The 20,375-nt window shown below is 39.3% G+C and overlaps 1 protein-coding gene across 1 annotated transcript in view; it reads left to right on the forward strand.

The window, feature by feature from the left end:
* mute (gon-4 like protein muscle wasted) overlaps window positions 1–18,361 on the forward strand; it is a 30,518-nt gene extending 12,157 nt beyond the window's left edge. The window contains exons 9-21 of the mRNA XM_089638482.1: window positions 1,707–2,186; window positions 3,425–3,561; window positions 4,141–4,167; window positions 5,085–5,255; window positions 5,702–5,903; window positions 7,241–7,384; window positions 7,856–9,382; window positions 11,523–11,682; window positions 12,406–12,695; window positions 13,040–13,236; window positions 13,317–13,530; window positions 16,059–16,282; window positions 17,088–18,361. Coding sequence (XP_089494608.1) covers window positions 1,707–2,186; window positions 3,425–3,561; window positions 4,141–4,167; window positions 5,085–5,255; window positions 5,702–5,903; window positions 7,241–7,384; window positions 7,856–9,382; window positions 11,523–11,682; window positions 12,406–12,695; window positions 13,040–13,236; window positions 13,317–13,530; window positions 16,059–16,282; window positions 17,088–17,757 — 4,443 coding nt within the window. The 3' untranslated portion in view covers window positions 17,758–18,361. The remainder of the gene's footprint in view (window positions 1–1,706; window positions 2,187–3,424; window positions 3,562–4,140; window positions 4,168–5,084; window positions 5,256–5,701; window positions 5,904–7,240; window positions 7,385–7,855; window positions 9,383–11,522; window positions 11,683–12,405; window positions 12,696–13,039; window positions 13,237–13,316; window positions 13,531–16,058; window positions 16,283–17,087) is intronic.
* The last annotated feature ends 2,014 nt before the right edge of the window (window positions 18,362–20,375 follow it).

Here is a 20,375-nt window from a genome sequence, read left to right on the forward strand (position 1 = left end):
TTTTGACGAAGCTTTTCAAAATGTCCCTGAAATCTGGCTCTATACCCTCTGGATGGAAAAAATCAGTCATTCATCCTATTCCAAAGAAGGGTGACCGCTCCAACGCGGCCAACTACTGCCCCATAGCGATCACATCTATTCTATCCGAGGTGATGGAACGTGTGATCAACTGCTCACATACCTGTTTGGGGGCAGTGATTGGAATATTACGGTGAGACCCAAAAGGTTGCACTGGACATTTCCAAGGCCTCTGACCGGGGTTGGCACCGAAGTCTTACCAGCAAACTGCCTTTGATTGCCGACTTTTAGATTGAAAGGTTGATTCAGATGGTTGCCGATAGTTTCAACGGGCGGTCCGTTTGATAGATTCCCCTATCTTAACAGGTGTCATGTCCGTATGCTGTCCTTGTTCTACCGGTATTACAATAGAAGATGCTCCGAGGAACTAGCATCATTGATCCCTTCAGCACCGTTTCATAATCGGGAATCATGCCAAACGCGCGCCCAACATGACATACAACTCACACGGTTGACATTTGTCACATGAGAAAGGGTCGCTTCTACTACTCGTTCTTGAGTTCATCAGATCAGCTGTGGAACTATTTGCCGGCCTCTGTGTTTCTTCCCTCCTACAACTCTCTTCAAGACCCATGTTCACTCCTTCCTCTCCTCAAAAAGTAAAAAAAACCCATAATATAATATTTTTTACAGAAAATTATTTTAATTGCCATTTTCAAAATTGGAACTGATTTTGTCAAGAATTCAGACTACCTATGATTTTTCACAGGTATATTTACGTATAACACAATTATGTTGTTTCTTTGTTTTATAAATTAAATTTTTTTTATTTACTATATTGCCCGAGTTGAAGTAAACATGGATATTCTTTCGTATTTGATCTAAAATAAAGTTGATCCACCATATAGGTCATTAATAATATTTACAATATCATTTCTTGTTGCAGGAAATGCAGATAGGTTAGCTTTTTTTATGGGATCATTTTTTAAATTATCATTTTTGTCAATTCGTTTTACCAAATTTTGGACAACATTGGCGACATTAATAGTTACCGTACTGAGAAACAGGAAAATATTTTCAGCACCTATTTGTAAAATATTTACAGGATAAAATCTCAACCCATAAAAAAGAAAAAAAAATTACTTTATCTCTTGTTATTAAATTATTTTAATATTTTAAAATTAATAAATTTAAAAAAAGGTTTGACCTTCCTCACCACGGACCGGCTCTTAACTGCTGTGAACTTTTGAAATGTCTTCTAATTAGTTTGACTGAGGATTGAACCTTCCTCCCCAGAGATTGGAGTCAACCGAGCTAATGCGCCAAATCCTGATTGGGTATTATTAACTTCTCCAATTCAGAGAAATGCATGTATGTCCACGTGTGTATACATGATTGCCACCAAAAGTTGATAGAATGCATTGTCAACGACAACGAGTCTATCTGCCGAGTTGCAGCTAGATTGGATGTCGGGAAGTGGGCTAATTTCCACTTCCAAGATTTACATTCATTCATTCACGAAAACAATAGTAAAATGCTAATGAATGTATTTAAAAATACCAGGTCCTTCAAACAATTCAGAAATCATTGCATTTCTCAGACCTCCTAACTCTATTTTTATCTTATATGTTTGGTAAAATTGGACAGCTATGTGTTATAATAAAATATTAACTTTTCATCTCTTACAGAACCTACTAGAACACAATGAATTTGAACAAAAAACTTGCATAGATGAAATCGCTCAGAATATAAGTCTCACCGCTGAGAACATTGAACACAACATGACTCAATCCAATTTGCAATATCACAGCTTGACAGAACAGCCCAGAGATGTTCAACCTCCTGCCGACCAATTGGCCATCAAATTAGAAGTGTTAGATAGCCAAAGTCGCATTGTATCATCCACTGTTCAAATGATTCCTAGAGTTAAAGCCGAGAAACCGCCACTCAATCCAAAATCCAATCATCTAAGTTTTCTGGAGCCGCCTGAAGGCGAGGTTCAAAAACCTATCGAGTTTGATAAAGAAGTAAGTGTCATCACCCCGGAGCAGAGACAGATGCTGGATCAGCAGATGAGAATGTATACTCAGCTACTCACTCAGAACTTCTTGCAACTTCACGGACACCCGGAATTGTGGAAGCGAGGACCCGCTCAGAAGGAATACCTGGTGATTATCCTTTTTTTTATTATGTTGTATTATTGTAACATCTAGACTAAAGTGTGTAAAATTATTTGTCACGGATCAGCTATCCCCCCCACCGAGTGCATCAGTGATAAACTTACTCTTAATTATCCCGTTGTTGCAGAATTCCTGACCTTCCTTCCTCCATCGCCACATTCTTCTACCAATCATCCTATTCTACCTTCCCGTTCTACTGTTGTTGGCACAAAGGAATGACAAAGCGTGCATTGAGGGATTTCATTCATCCAGTTAACTTTAAATACATATGTACTAACTGAAGTCCCCGGGCATTGCCCAGGCATTTGTGCAGGGTTCCAGATGTACACAGTAAATTTCCTCTTATTTTGAATGTCAAATGTGCAAAATTAAGTGGTGGGAATAAGAGGTGAGATGGTTCTTCGAAATCTAATGTAGACATTGATCTTCCTCTTATTTTGAAGGTCAAGTGTGCAAAATTTTATCACCCGTGGAATGAAACTGTAGATTTGTTTAAAACACAAAGCCACGCCGCCCGGAACACTCTTATTTATATATGACTAGCTGACGTGTACCTGGCATTGCTCGGGGACTTGTGTTTGACTTGATCGTGCCATGTCTTCCACGGGGCGTCCTCGACCTCTTCAACCATTCACTTCCAAGTCATACGTTCTCCTTACACATTTTATACTTTTCACTTTGTGTGGTTTCATGAAATCCACATTGTTACTGTCAAAAAACTACATTATGTAAAAATTAACTCGACTCCATATCTCATTACCGTGCATAGATAATGCGTTAAATCTTCCTTGGGCTATCATCACAACTGTATACCGCATTGTTACTATTAAAAAACTACATTATATCGACCTTAATTCGACTACGTATCTCATTCCATAGTGCGTTAAGTCTTCGTCGGACGTCCCCGACTTCTTCTACTATTCAACATACTCTCTAAACACACCTGGCACTAATAGGAACAAATTTTGAAATTTTCATTGCAACCGGATAAATGTTATAGTAACGAGTACGGAAAAAAAAAATAATATTAATTTATATATATATGTATATATATAGATTGTGTACATGACGTGTCGTCACAGGCACACAGACTGTAAAAAAGGGGGTTGATTCCACACACTTCTTGAGAGTTTGACCGTATTATTATTATTATTCGATGAATTTGTGAAAGATGGTGGGAATCGAGAATTCATCAGCACCTCTAAATGTGTGTTTTTTGCATCCAGATCGAACTCAAAGAAAAGGCAGGAGATAATCCCCACTCTGCATTTAGGGCATCGAATCTTGCAGGTGCTCTTGACTTATGCAGCAGCTGGGAAGCCAGATTAGCAGAAGACTCTGAAGAAATGAGGGACATGATGGAGTAAGTATTTTGCTGTATGCATGTCATTAGTAGGGATTCCACCTGCGCTGTAATATAATTCTCTTTAAGTAATCTGCCGCTCTATCATCCAACAACTACTATATATATATAATCAATAATTAATAACTTAACCTAAAAAATATATATCAAATAGCAGCAGCCGCGTGCCTAGGCTCGATCACCAAGCTTTGTACAACGATGGGTTGGGTTATCTTACACACACAGTGACTATACCGCTATAAATGTCAACTGTTTGGGCATTTGGCGTCCCAACTGTGCACCGGTGCCGAAGAGATCAATAAAGCTTGTTCTACGAACCATCTTCCTTTTACTAACAGTTGAACGACGGCCGCATTCCCTGTGCTCTAAAGTTTTTATCCATTTATTAAGATAGGGGAATATATCAAACACATGCACCAATCTTGGCGTCATTCAATTCTCTTCAGTTCCATTATATTTACTTGTAATCTGTCATCTTTCATTTTGAACAACTTAAAGATTAAAACATTACCTACATATGTATTTTTACTGTCAGCTTACTTCTTGCACCTTTTTAATACTTGTGATATTTTCTTTCAGATTTATAGTAAATGAATTAAAAAAGTCGTAAGTATCATTTTCCTTTTTTTATTAGGACTTATGTAATTACGAAGGGGTACCCAAAACAAACGGAACTAATGTTGTGGGGGGAATGGTTTTTGTAGTACTAGGTTCTGCAGGTCGTTTTTGACATTTCTGCGCAGGTTTCCTCGGGTAGGAAGCAATAATGAAAATAAGCCGTTGCGAAAACTACGAGCACACAAAACAACTGTCACCAAAAAATTCACACCAGCTGAAAGGACAACGTCTCCAGCGCAGCTCTTGGCATACGGACTGGGAAAAGGTAGCAGTGCACGGTTCTACCGGTAGAACCCGGTACTAGAAAAACCATGCACCCCACGACATCAGTTCGGTTTCTTACCCACTTGTACATATTACTTTTCAGATAAAGTGGATTTATGTAATTTATTGAAGAAAGATGCAATAGCCCAAATTAACTATATATCAGGATAAACAAGTTGTATAGGAGTAAAGTAAGCTTGCGTGCGTGATAGAAAAGAGGTTTGGTCTGTTCTGAAAGAGAAAAGATGACCATAAAAAAATATGTTTATACATAATATACACGGTGTCCAGAAACTCATAGTGGAAGTGGGAAACTGATGAATCTACATCAAAAATAAAGTGAAGATAAAAAAATTACATTTTTTATCTTTTTTCCGGCCTACGCTAGTACGAGGTCAGTGCTTTGATGCATTTTAAAAGACATTAAACATTTGCTGTTAAACCTCTATGGACAGATTTTTTGCGAAAAAAATTCCAATTTTGGACTTAATTTAATACTCAAATCAAAAAAGTTATACCACAAAATCGTTTCCACAGATTTGATTTGCATTAACTAGTCTCCCGTTTGTACTACGAGTTTCCAGACATTGTGTATATTTATTAATAATATTTATGAAATTGATTTATCTGTTCAATTTCAGGTTATTTCGCAGAAAACACTGCACGTTATATTTGATGAAGTTTTCTAGAGTGTTTATGGAAACGGTCCTCGATAGCAATGTGTTCATTTATCCACAATTACTACCCCAGCATCCCTTCAGATCAGAGGTCCCTCTTATTGGAAGACAAGACTATGTGCCCTCAGAAGACCAGTAAGTTGAAAAGAAGTACATAAAATAATTTTATCTTTCCAGCAGTATACATTTTTACAATGTATCGTGACAAACAATCAATTGTATCAATAAAGCAGGAAATCTACTTCTTTATGTCATCAAAACATGATGGACTCCGTGGTCGAGGGGTTGAAGGCCTCCAACCAATCAGGCGGTCGCAGGTTCAGTGAATTTTATTTAATTAATTTGTGTATCGCCCTGGTAAAAGACCGCCATTCAGAAATGTAACGTTACTTGAAATTCAGCCTTGTAATGTACCTGAATTGGGGATGCCATAGTCCCACTGGCTCCAGACGTCAATGGAGCGCATGAGACAGTTTATTCACATAGAAAAACTCAACATCTGGAATCTTGAAATAACCGTTACACAGCCATAAAATAATTTATGTTTTTTTTTAAATATTAAATCAATTATTCTTTTTCAGCTTAATAGCGATGGGAATGGAACAATTCAACAAATTCATAGATGACAATCCTAAAATATTTGGAAAACGTCGAATTAAAGGACGGGCAAAATGTATCGGTGAACTGATTTCTACATACACTACGAGAGGTCGGAGTGAAAAGGGCATCACGAGTCGTATTTTTAAAGTTGGACGAGAAAGATATCAAGATAACCCAATCCTGGTAATTACTATTGCAAATTTATTCAAATCGACGCATTGTTTCCGGGAAATGAGTAAACACGTTTGCATTTTAGCTAAAGTAAAGCTCGGTTGGATTATTATTTGGAGAGAGTTTTTTTTTTTAAGAAAGACAAATGTTTGATGAAAAAACAAATGACAATACATATTTGAAAATCTCCTACTACCACCACAGTAAGCAGAAAATGTTGCTCGTGTCATGATGGAGGATTTAGCCAGGAATTGAACTCACGATGCCTGGGTGGGACCCAAATGTGATGCCAACTCAGACACTGACCTGTCAAAGAAGAAAGGATCAACTAATTTTTATATTTAAATCAACCCAATTACTGTTAAACTTATTGTAAAATCAGATATAAGCGCATCATTCTGCCTGCTCATTACATAATAATAATAATTTGTAATTTCGCCCGGAAAGCGTTTAAAATGTTGGAATTTCGAAAAAGTTATGTATCTTTTTACTTGTACTGTTATGTAGAATCCCAAAGTTACTGCCCTTTACCCCTGGACTATGTAGTGTTTCAACGGCCTCCCTTTCTAAGTGGTTAAGTTCCTTGGCTCCGGACCAAAATAATTAATATACATAACATATATGAGGAGGTACCCAAAAGAAACCGAACTGATGTTGTAGGGGGCTTATTTTTTGAAACACCGCGTTCTGCCAGTAAGACCATGTACAGCTACCTTTCCACAGTCTGTATGCCAAGCACTGTGCTGGAGAAATCGTCCTTACGCAACTTACCACAAATGCTATATACATAAAAAAGTACTCTTTTTAATCATACACATATAAGTTTTATTTGCGCTTGCAGGGATTTGAACCAGCCACCCAAAATTTGAACCACTTAACCGCGGAGGGTTACAAAAATCATTTACTATTCCACGTTTGAATTTTAACACTTCCAAAGACAATTTTTTCACTATTTTAAGACAATGTTAATTTATTTTTTCGATGTGAGAGGAGTCATTATTGCTTTGTTTCAGGGTCTTATCTATAGCACCATGATTCGTCACTTGTGATGACCGTGGATAAAAAGTTTGTGTCAATTCGTAACTCTGTTCACGAAAATCAGCCACGGTAAAAATAAAATGAGGAGCACACAAAACAAGTGTCACCAAAAAATTCACACCAGCGGAAATGATGACTTCTCCACCACAGTGCTTGGCATACTGACTGGGAAAGGGTAGCTGTACAGGTCCTACCGGCAGATCCTGGTACTACAAAAAATAAGCCCCCCATAACATCAGTTCGGTTTCTTTTGGGTACCCCCTCGTAAATGAAGTTTATCAAATAAACATGTAATAATTTATTTTTTTCAGTATTTTATGAAGCACAAGAAATATCCTAGGATTACCTTTCCCATCATCCCATTTGATCCTACTTGGACCCCCAGAGATCACCCTCTCTCTTCTCTTCCTGAAACTTGGCGTTTCTACCTGGACCCTGTAATACCTAAGAAACCGGTAAGAACAATGGTCCTATTATTTATTTCTTGCAACTAGGATTATGAACACTTTTATTTTTCCTATTTATTTTCCCCAATAGTAAAAAATACATTTCCTTGCCTATCTGTGTATACTGTTATTTTTTCAAATGTTTGGCTTGTATGGTTTTATATTCATATTTCTTCTGAACCGAAAACATAATATGTATGATGATATATTATTGCAATGCGATTTTTTTAAATAAAATATTCCCTTAATTTTAATAAGAATGTAATCAGAAACTAGGTACTTACATATTATTATGCTGACAACACTGAAACCAACTGAACTGTCAAAATATTGTTACTTTGTACGTGACGCGCGTTTACATTAACTCGTTTATTTGTAATAAAAAAACAGTTTAAGTGTTTTTATTTACATTTGTTCTTATGTTAATAGTTTTTAAATTATTTTACTTCAATAAAACGATGATTTTAATTTCTTTAACAGGCCTTAGTGAGGCTGGATGAGTTGTCAAACGCACTTCAAGAACGGCGGAAAATACCGCCTCAGAATCCTGTTGAAGTCTCACATCGAAGTCCTAGTGAAATCTCACGAAATTCCAGTCCACCCTCATCTCCCACAACCGCGTTAATTCCTCACAGAAACTTACCGAATTACCCATTGTCATCTGGCCCCAGTGGCCTGTCATCTTCGAATTCTTTCTTACGTTTTGAGCTAAAGGATCTCGGTGGTGGTCAGTTTGCTGTGAATCCGATCTTGCTTTACAATCCGTTAAACGGTAATTTGTCACACACCAACCACCAAATTAACAGTGGCTCCAAAGAAAATTGTGAAACAGTTGAAAAAATTCAAGATAAGGAAGTAAATTTACCTACTAAGAGATCAACACGAAGTTCGAGTAAAGTTATCACCAGAAGCAAAAGTAATCCAGCACAAAGTAAGAATAAAGTATTACCAGTGAAAACCAAGAAGACCCCTCCACCTAAAAAGCGTGCTCAAAAGAGTGTTAAAAAGTGTCCTCAAAAGACTGTCAAGGAAAAGGAGGCTGTGTTACCTAATGATCTGGAAGAAGAGATTTCTCGAGGCATTTTGCGTAATAGTGATACCAATTTTATTTCCAGTGATAATGAATGCGCCATCGTGTCAAGACCATTAAGAACTTCCACTCCTTTTGTTGCTGAAACTACAATTAATGGAAGACATAGACTACAAAACACACAAACTGTGCCGTCGCATACACATCATAGATGTCCTTGTGAATATTCCCTTTGCAGCTTCAGAGAAGATACTCTGCCTCAAAACCAAACATTACTAACCCAGTTCTTCAAAAGAGCAAATGGAACTTGCAAAAGGTCAGAGAGTACAGTCGTGAAACTTGAACAATTGGATACAAACTCTCAACCATTCAATATAAGTAGTGTTAGTGAAAACAATAAACTTGATAGTGAAGTGAATTATATTTCTTTTCATAATTCAGCTGAGCGCACAAATGGTTGTGTAGAGAATTATTCAATAAAAGCCAAACTTACACAAGAAGAATTATTGGTAGACTATATACCTCTCCGTGATGAATGCAATGGACAGGTCGACGCACAATCTAGTGATGATCTCTCGTGTGATGATCAATTAAGTCCAAACAATATTCACATTGAAGAAACTTTAGACACCTACAATTCTAACAAGTATAACAGTGAGAATCATACTTTAAGCACTATACTATCCAAGTTACAGTACTTATTAATTGTCAATACAAAACGAAGAGAGTTGCTCAGACATAGAAATAAGCAGTTATTCAAATTGAAATCAGATCTTGCGTGGAAAATAAGAGCTAAGTTATTCAAGGAGATCCAAGACGTGGAAAGCATGTTGCCGTCCATGCCAAACCTAACCGCTGCCTCCAAGTCGGGGCTGGAGGGGCCGGATGAGTCCAGTCTCCAATCTGGGATCCCTACTCCCGGACCTGATGAACATACCGAATTCATTGTGCCAGAGATCCAACGTGATGTCAAAAAGGTGAGTTCTGCCACACATTATACTCATCATTAATTATATTTAATAAGTCGTTGTAACTAAAAGGTTTTATTTTGAATTCAGACAAGCGTTTAAGTACCTATCTATAGTATAATATTTGAACAGAAATTTATTTATTTTACTTGTCATTTTCGAAACTTTTTACTGGTGTGTCAAGAATTCAGGCGAGCAAAAACTTAACATGAAAAGTAAAATAATAATTCTTTACCAGAAAATTATTTTAATTGATATTTTGTTTGAATTTCTTAGGGTTTTTTTTTTTATAAGCGCGGAGACGGTTTACATATAGTTCCCGTGAGTACTTAGGCCATAGGCCCATTGTGTCTCTCCCATTTTACCTCAATCCTTTAACAACAACCCAGTCCCTTTAATAAAGTTCACCAGGGTTGTTATTGGGTATGTGGCTATGTCTTCTGGTTCTACTTTATGTCTCCCCAGGTATATGAGCCTAGCTCCCACCAGGACAGGACATTGGCACCATAGGTGAATTGGAGTCTCTTCATCCTCTTCACATTTCCTGCATCGATTGGTGTTTTCCACTCCCAATATCTGCATGTGTCTCCTGAGATGGCCGTGTCCCGTTAGTAGTCTTACCAGTTCCCTCAGGAAGTTTCTGTCCATATCGAGTAGTTTCTTGGTTCGTCTAGGGTCTGGTCCTTTTATGAGTACTTTGGAATGTCTCATTCCAGATGCCCTCTCTCATTCTTTGCAGTGCTGGGATTTGACCCACCTATCAATATGTAATTTTGTGTGGCAAGCTGCTACTCCTACGGCCGGCTTGGATCCTACAAGTGGTGCTTTCGCCCCTTTCCTTGCTAGTTCGTCAGCCCGCTCGTTGCCCTCAATACCTTTATGTCCTGGTACCCAGACTAGGGTTATTTTATTGATGGTAGCGAATTCTGTAAGAACAATCCTTCATTCCATCACCAGTCTAGAGTCACATTGGTTCTGGCTGGCTATCAGAACAAATGCTTATGTTCTTATTCCTGTACCCGATACGTACATTCTCCTGTGAAGGCCAAGATGGCTTCCATCTCAGCTTGAAACACAGTACAGTGTGCTCCTAGAGGTATACTGAGTTCCCTCTTCGATCCCTGCAGACAGACTTCGGCCCCTGTTCTGGCCATCTGTGAACCGGATTAGTACCTGTTTGGAGGTAGGACCTGGAACCGTGTCCCATACCTCCCTTGTGGGGTAGATCACCCCAAACTGCCGTCTGAGGAAGTATTCGGCTTGTTTGCCATCCTGCTTCATTCCAGCTGTCGGGCTAATTGCCCTCAGTCTTGTTCCAATCTCTGTATGACTGTTTTTGGGCAGATCACCTCTCCATTGACCTTTGCATTGTAGCCTGTAGGTTGCCGCCATCGCCACCCCCTCTATTTCTAGGTTTAGTGGGGGTAGGTTCAGGAGCACTCCCATGGCTAGTATTGGAGTGGTTCGCATAGCTCCCGTCATTCCTCTGGATGCGAGTCCCTGTATGTGATTGAGTGTGACCATCACTGTTTTCAGTGTTGTTCTCCTCCACCAAACTAGGGCTGCATGCATGATCCTTGGTTTTACAACGGCTCTGTACAGCCATTGCATCATTTTAGGATTGAGTCCCCACGTTCTGCCGCAGATCCGCCTAGTTGCCCATATTAGCGAACATGCCTTTCTGCCCACATATTCCACCTGGTTTTTCCAGCTCAGTTTGGCATCCATGATGGCTCCTGGGTACTTAACCGTGTTCGAGGGTTCTAACACCTTTCCATAGAAGGTTGGATTGTTCCATCCCTCTAGATTTCTTTTGCGTGTGAAGATTACTAGTTCTGTCTTGTCTGGATTGACCGACAGCCATGTTTCTTCACACGATTCTTCCACTGTTGCCAGTGTTGATTGTATGAGGCCTCTGGTTGTATCTGCATCCCAACACCTTATTATGGTCACTTCTTAGGGTTAATCTTGACAAGTAAATTCAGATTTTGTGATTTTTCGAAGGTCTGCGATCTTCCATTTTCAAGAAAGCGTTATTTACTAACTAACTAGATTTACTTAGACAATATCCCGTCATTTTTGACAGGTCTCCGCTAGTCTAATAATAATGTAAGGACATAATATCTACATAAAATTTGTGAAATTCTAGCCAGAAGAGAAGAGCGCACAAATACGAATGCGCAAGTCCCCTCGGGCCGGCCTCCAGTCCACCAAACACCGTCTGGCCGCCCGCGCACAGAGGGAGCTGGAAGCCAACAAGGCCATGTTCGCCACCAGCGATCCCAACACCAACGACCTGAAGGAGACTGGTTAGTTATGTCTATTATCTGCACATCAATCAACTATAATAATATATGATATCCGGGATCTTGCTATATCATAGCGGCAGAAAAGCTGTGCATGTCCCGAAGAAAGGAAATTCCCATAAATTTATTTTCTTTCTTTTCTGTGATGGCAGGTTTTTGATAATTTTTAAGATCTTTAGCAGTGGTTTTTACTGCGCACTTCATTTCTTTTTGTATTGCCCTGGTGAAAGACCGCATGTATTCAGAATTGAAAGAATGCTACTAATGGCCTTAGCAGACTGATCATTTCTAACCTTATTATTTCCATTGTTATTGTTGATTGCCTTATACAGCGTCATCCTCGATTATCCTATCTTACGGCCGCTGACCATCCTGCCAATGGTGATGCGGGTGGGGAAGAGTATATTGGTCCTGAACCAAATCTCTTCCGATATCGACATATTTTACAGGAGAGGATTCAAACCTGAAATTCAGTTGATTCTTGAAAGAATCTCTCCTCTTGACGTGATCCTCACCACTGCCTGAATTTTTAAGTCTTTTTTAAAAATTCATTGGTCTTCTTCTCTTTTAGCCTCACTAAAGTGCTATCGATGATTGAAAAATATTATATTGGTGATGTTGTAGCCAAAAATGATTTTTTAATATTTCTTCCCTTCCAAACAATATTCCTCATTTCCTTAGTATTCTGTATTTGTAAATTTATTAAACCCTTTATTCCTTTTTCAGCATGCGCAACAGCTTATTTTGAAAAGGTTCAGTCTCGCTTGACCAGCAATACGGATCCCTGCATACTAAACAGGTTTAGTGATTTCCAAGACATCTTGGAGAACTACGACCCAGAGAAAGAAACCCCATGCAACCTTTACCAGAAACTCAATACGTTCTTTGGTTCCGAGCATGAAGACTTGACGGAAGAGTTCCTCACGTTCCTGACGGCTGGCCAAGCCGTAGAAGTGGGCCGATTCATGGATCATTTCATGCTAACAAAGATGTCCGATTTCATCGAAAGATTACAGGTTTGAATTCCTTCATATTTTTGGGATGATCTTTCATGATCCAACTTGTAAAAGTGGGCAAATCATACCACAGCCGAGCTGTTGAGCACAATTCATATAAATGAGCCATTCCCTTGTGACAAACATCAACCTTGCACAAATGTTGGGCATATGCTTGGTGTTTCTCTCGCACCAGAACCGAAGAGATCCATGACACTAGTCCTTTGCAAAACCTTTCATTTCAGCACAAAAAACACAGAAATCCTACCCAACGTCTATGTCGCTTATTATAATGGTATCACCGATTATTATTTCCTTCTGTGACACTACCTTTCTGTTCTAAGAACTTAAAATCCTTCTTTCAGATATACTTCAACCGCAGGCCGGCGCAACTACGTAAAATCCTCTGGTGCTTGGAAAAGATCACGGAGAACATTGACACGTCCAGTGATTCAGTCACCATCGAGAGCATCAAGGCCACCATACTTCCCCAGCTGAAGGGAAACAAGCACTTGGTCAACTGGTTCCTCAGATTACTGCCCAATGAAAAACCACCAGATAGGTATAACTACGCCCACACCTTTAACACAGCTTGACACACTTAACATTATTATATTGAATTAATATCAACGTTTCTTCCAGCCAAATGCACAGCGGCTTTGAGGTTCTGGATGTGGAGGGATTGTCCAAGAATATAGATAGCGGCAACTCTCCAGAGCATTTGGATTACGAAGTGCTGAACATTCCCCCCATAGAGGACACTTACGGCACGGACCTGTGTGCCTGCACGTGCCACAACTCTTCAGACGACAAGTATAAAAGCCGAACTCGCCACTGCATACCTTGTGGCACTAAGGTACATCGATTTTATTTTAAATTCTCTTCATGAGCCTTCTGGCATCCAGCTTTGAACAAATGCCATCCTCAAATTTCTCCATTTTTTTTACCATCCTTATCGGCTTCCACCCATCCAAATTTACCATCCCATTTAAGGTCATCGACGACTTCTCATTTGTGTCATTTTTAAATTCCAGTAATCTGTAAAATATTTTTTTTTTTTTTTTTATATTTACTCCACACAGGAGGCCCTGAAGAAAATAATTTCCCTCAGGGCCTATGTCATCTTTGGGGATGCTGTGTGGAGGGTCTTTTTGTGGAGAGGAAGAAGTGAACATGGGTCTTGAAGAGTCCCATGTTGTAGGAGGGAGGAAACACAGAGGCCGGCAGTTCGTTCCACAGTCGAGCTGTTGAACTTAAGAACGAATCGTAGAAGCGACCCGTTCTCATGTGACAAGTGTCAACTGTGTACAAATGTTGGGCGCGCGTTTGGCGTGTATCCCGACTACGCACCGGTGCCGAAGGGATCAATGACGCTAGTTCTTCAGAGCATCTTCCATTGTAATACCGATAGAATAAGGACAGCATACCTACCTGACGCCTGTGCTCTAAAGATTGCAGTCCGTTTGTTAAGATTGGGGAATCTATCAAACGGACCGCCCGTTTCTGCACAGAGTCAAGGGTTTTTTTCAGGTATTTTGGGGCTCCAGACCAGAGATGGCTGCCAAATTCGACAGTAGGGCGCACTTGCGATTTGTACAGGGTGAGCAGTTGTGTACTATTAAAGTATCTGCGGGCCCTGTACAGTACGCCCAGCTTCTGAGAGGCCAACTTTACTCTAGCTTCGATGGAGCCCCCGTACCTGAGCTGGTCACTTATAGTTACACCAAGCATATCAATGGAAGGCCTGTTCGGAAGATTGCTTCCGTTGAAGGAGACTAGATTATCATTTGGATCCCTTTTAGACGTAATCAGACAGGATTGGGTCTTTGAAACATTAAATTCGACGAGATTATTTTTACCCCAGGAGGAAATACTCTCGAGATAACCGTCCATTCTCTGCTTCAAAGCCCTCCGAGCCGTTGGAGTTTGTGTGCCCTTTGGGGGCTTGTCAAACAAAAAGCTATCATGAACTGTACTGTCATCCGCGTAACAATGAATCGGTGCACATGTCAAAAGGTCATTGATGTGCAACAAAAACAAAGTTGGAGACAGAACCGATCCCTGTGGGACGCCAGCATTTATGGAGTGCGAGGAAGAGGTGAAACCGTCAGCAACCGCCTGAATCGACCTATCCCTTAAAAAGTCAGCAATCCACGTACACAGGGATGCGGGAAGTCCGTAAGAATGCAATTTGTTGACAAGTCCTCGGTGCCAGACCCGGTCAAAGGCCTTGGATATGTCTAGTGCGACCGTTTGGGTCTCACCGTGACGTTCCAGGCACCGCCCCCAAACATGCGTCACATACGCGAGAAGATCACCGCACGAGCGGTTCCGCCGGAATCCGTATTGACGGTCGTTGATAATTTTGTTCTTCTCGAGGTATGTGAGCAGTTTGTCGTTGATCACACGTTCCATCACTTTGGACAGAACTGATGTGATCGCTATGGGGCGGTAGTTGGCCGGGTTGGAGCGGTCACCTTTCTTGGGAATAGGGTGAATTACCGCTTTTTTCCAACCAGAGGGCACAGTGCCACACTTCAGGGACATTTTGAAGAGCTTTGTCAAAACTGGAACTATTTCCGCAGCACACCTCTGCAATACCAGGGCAGGTATTCCATCAGGTCCACTAGCTTTGTTAACATCTAGCCCCCGTATGACGTGGAGTACATCCCGATGCCGGATCCTCAGCTTTTTCATATAGAAGCCGCAGTCGAGGGTCGAGTTTTCCGCAAACATTTTCCCTAAAAGGTTTGCCTTTTCGGTGGCGGTGTTTGCTAGTGAGCCGTCAGGTCTGGTAAGAGGTGGCAAACTGGGTTTGCAAAAATTTCGACCTATTGAGCCCGCAAGCGACCAGAATGCTCTGCTGCCATGCGGGCAGGCAGCCAGCTTTTTGCTGATCTGCAGGTCGTGTTCGAATTTTGACCTATTGATGATTCTCTTGCATTCCTTTGCCGATTTGTTGTATGCTGATCTGCTTTCGGGCGTTCGAGATGTGTTGTAGGCTCGGTAAGCCGCGTTTTTTCGTCGAACTGCTTCGGAGCATTGTCGACTGAACCACGGCTTTGAGCCCACACCAGTTTCTTTAGTAGTCGATTGTATGAAGCCATCCATCGCCGAATTGATGACTTCACCAATCTTCTGGGCACATCTTGAAGGGTCCGAAGTCCGAAAACAAACAGCTGACCACGGAAAAGCATTGAAATGGGCCCGCATACCGAACCAATCTGCTGACCTATAGTGCCACACTTTTTGCCACTTACCCAGCGAATTCTGTGCATCAGCAAGTCAGGAACATTGACCTCTTGAGTTCTTTACAGCGTCATCATAAATGTATCAGTATGGCGCGTGTACCGTTTCTTATTTATTAAACCTCTCTCATTTCAGTACATGCAGGGGCGACTCTACATCCAGAACGGTCGCGGTTTGCGGGCGGCGCGGGTGGATTGGGGTGGGGGGTCGGAGGGGCAAGCTCGCCGCCTGTCGGTGCCCCAGCAGCACCCACCGGCCCCCCACGCCACCGCCTGCAGTGCCCAGGGCCGGCGCAGGGGTGCCTCTCTGGACCCACCGCAGCCCAGGGACAGTGATGACGAGAAGACGTCTCCAAAGAGGTAATTTTATAACTGTTAAATATGTACCAGGCCTGGCCATTAGGTCGATTGCGGCATTTAATTATAATAATTATTATTATTATCCAGTCTAGCTGCAGCAGTGTGAGCAAATGTCATTTTTTTAAATGTAAATGTACTTTTCTAAACATGAAGTCACGATGGAAATGCAGATTCATTTTCTTAAAAATTATAGTCAAGATGGGGATTTAACGTGTGAAGAACTTTTATGAACGTAACGTGTGAAGAACTTTTATGAACGTAACGTGTGAAGAACTTTTATGAACGTAACGTGTGAAGAACTTTTATGAACGTAACGTGTGAAGAACTTTTATGAACGTAACGTGTGAAGAACTTTTATGAACGTAACGTGTGAAGAACTTTTATGAACGTAACGTGTGAAGAACTTTTATGAACGTAACGTGTGAAGAACTTTTATGAAAATGGGAATTCGTGCACCATTGTCAAACTTTTATTTTGCTCTGAGTTCAATTTGCATGGCCTAAAACATTGTCCCAGTGAAAATTTGATTAGGTCATGGATCAGAAGGTTCGAAGCAGGTTCCACTCTCAATCATAAGCCTACATGACGCCCAAGGTCAACAAGAATAAAGAAAGCAGTTAGATTTTTAGTTGTTTTTCACTGTATTGTATTGTACCTATGTGAGTTGACAAGATTAAATTGCATAACACAAATATTGCACACGAAGCATGATAATGTATGAATAAACTAACTTAGTTATAATTCTTTTTATTACAGCAAAAATAAGGCCAGCATCTCACAATTAAAATATCTGTTTTATTTTCAGGGTTATGAGGGTCGTTAGAACACCCACATCAAAAAGCAAGTACACTCGCCTGTCCAAGAATTCTACTAAATCGGGTGATACAGAAGAAGCCCCAAACAAACCAAGTTGTTCCAAAAGTATTATCAGAGATGAAAACCTGACTGAAAACCCTCTAAAGATTCAAAACATTGACAATCTAGAAACTCTGGCTAATGTGCTGCCAGGAAATGAACCTCGGGAAGAACAAGAAATGCCTGACAATCCGGAACATTGCAATGACCGTGTGGAAGAAACTCCCTCTCAACAACTTACCGAGGACACTATCATAGACTCCCCATCAGTGTCAACTGCTCAGAGCACATCTCCTATTGCTCAATCAAATGAAATAAGCAATAATATTATAATCAAGACTGAATCTATAGAAATTCCACTGGACGAGGAAGACATCAACATGGATTCCGAAACTGCAAATGAAGAAGTTGAACCTGTCGTTGTCAAAACAGAAACTGAGCCATGTTGGACAAGGGAAGAAGACAAAGCTATATTGCTGGTTCTTCAAAACGAAAGTGATTCAGATTACACTTTTGAAAAAATACAGAAGATCTTACCACATAGATCCATTGGAGAAATTAGGGATAGATTTCAGAATGTTATGTTATTACTTCAACAAATGGCTTCAAATAATACATAATCTATCTATGTATCTTCTCATCTCAGTATTGTTTAATTTATAAACATTACAATACATTTATGTAGATATTTTCATGTATTCAATTCCAAACTATCCTATATACAAAACAACAGTTTGGTATTTAGGATAGTTGATTGGATGAATTGAATAAACATTTTGTGCCTTATAGATGGCCATCAGTGTTAAATAAAGTAATTGGCCGGATCCCAAATATTTGGTTCCACAGAAGTAAAAGTGCGTAAGTGTCATAATTATAAATTTTATTTTTTATACAATAATTACCAATTGCATATTTTTTAATTCTCATTTTAGTTATGATAAATAAATGGCTGTTTTAAATTTTATTGATTAAATTTACATTACAATCGATTTAAAATAAAAAGTGAGTCCTTATTTTAAACATAATGATATTTAAGGAATGATATTTATTATGTACATAAATTGAATTCGCTAATGTGTCAGCGTTGTAAAAGCAATCAATGCAAATTATTTTTGTGAGTTGATGAGAAAGATAAAGAGTTGAGATATTTAAACTGTGTTTTATTACTAGAAGTTTCTGACTTGGAATGACCACCGCCTGTAATTTTACAGTAAATAATATTGGCTTGTTGAAAAAACAATATTGATTCTACTGCAGACGTGTATGGTTCCACTAATTTTACGGACTCAAATCCAATTCTGAGTTCAGCCTTTGTGCAGTTTTGGAATTCATCATTTCCGCCATGGAACAATTGAAGCCAGCATAGTACATATTTTTCACAGGTTATCAAAGATGGCAAAGTTCACCCAAGGTATAAATTTATTTATTATAAAATAAAAATAAAACACTTTTGTTTAAAAACCACCAATTATTGTAAATATTATTAAGACCGACCGGTTTCGCTTGGTACAAGCATTTTGAGGGTTCAAAATTTAACTAGTTTAACCTTTTAAACGCGTTAATTTGCTCCGTTTTATCTATACCCGTACGCGGTACATATTTTCAAATACCTATACACGCAATTAAATTTCATATAGCATTCTGGCATGATTTATTAGACTATATAGACAGAACAGATTATTCTCCACAATATGAAAACAAATCCTCGTGTGTCAACACTCTTAGATGTTTATAAAAACAAAAACATAAAATTTCATACAAAGACGTACCGTATCTTTTGAATGTGGTCCCGCCATTCACTCGGCGTGTGTGTACTTAGGCCACTGCGTTGATAGACACAAGTGGGACACCATGGGCACTTATCATTTTTAGTTATGAAAAGTTGTGAATGACATACTAGTACTAACGCCATCCGTTGACAAAAATGTAAACTAAAGGCGCACTTGATTATCGATCTTTTTTTATAAAATACAATTTTATTTTTGAGAAATTCTTGTAGATGTCAGCATCGTGATAGTTCTACGAATGTCCAAGTGAGCAAGAAATACATTTATGACGAAAGAGCGCTGGAATATCGGCCGTCAAAGTTTCCGTATCAACTGTTGATACAGCCGCATGTGAGTATAGACTTTTTGCCGTAACAACAGTTGATACGGCCGCGTGCAAAGAGTTAAGTTAAATTTTTGGTGGTTTTTAAACAAAGTGAATGCTTTTTACCAAAATATTAATTTATTGTTTATTTGTGAAAAACAATAACATTTCACAACATTTACAATTTATCATATACCTAAGAGTACATTAATCTATTATATACATTTATTAAATCAGTTGAGATGCATTGTGTTAAAAAAAAAACTTATTCTAATCTTGGATTCATTAAGGTTTGACTGAAACATGTCTATCTCTCAAGGAAGTTGGTTTGAAAGCGAGGTTATTCTCACATTTGTAACTGTCATGTGCCAGCGTATCCATAGTACTATAGCCGGCCCTGAGCGAAACGGCACCTGGCGCTAGTAAAAACTGCAAAGGCTCTGTGTTAGGTATTATCAGCGCCTTGGCAAGTCGATGCCAGGAGCGGACTGCTCCATTTAAGCTTGCACAGGGCCGGCCCTGTTTTATACCTTAAAAAATTCTATACATACTCGTATACCTTAAAATATCTTAATATTTTTTTAGCTTTTCATTTCATCACTTACAAACATATTTATTTTATCACAATTCCGAATATGTATATAGAATAGTACTGTATTTATTTACAGAATAGCCTCATATGACTTATTTTTTAATACACAAAAAACAAATAAAGTTGTTATGAAATAGAGTCAGCAGGCAGATTGGCATTTTACCCAGGCACGATAGGATAGTATTAGGTTGTGAAAAGAAAAGATTTGAGAAAATTTTGTACAAACCACTTTAGCCTTTTCAAAAGCATAATATGAAATTTAATAAGATGAAAGAAAATATTAATGTTGAAGAGAATAATATTAACTAAAAACTCTATGTAACCACGTAAATGTTTTAAATGTTCACCAAATGAACTTTGCTTTCCTCAATATTATACCGCTGATGTGTTAGCAGTCTTCGCAGAGCCGCAATCAGTCTTTCATGCTCCATACATCGCTGGGCACGAGGGATGTGTGAGCTTCTAATTTGATTTATCGCATACCAGAATTAGGCTATATAAACCTAGACTGTTTCACTGTCTCAGTCCAGATGAACACAAACACTCCCAAAATAG

Source organism: Hesperophylax consimilis, chromosome 13 (assembly GCF_061612785.1).
Source record: "Hesperophylax consimilis isolate HC1 chromosome 13, BYU_Hcon_1.0, whole genome shotgun sequence".
NCBI classification, from domain to species: domain Eukaryota; kingdom Metazoa; phylum Arthropoda; class Insecta; order Trichoptera; family Limnephilidae; genus Hesperophylax; species Hesperophylax consimilis.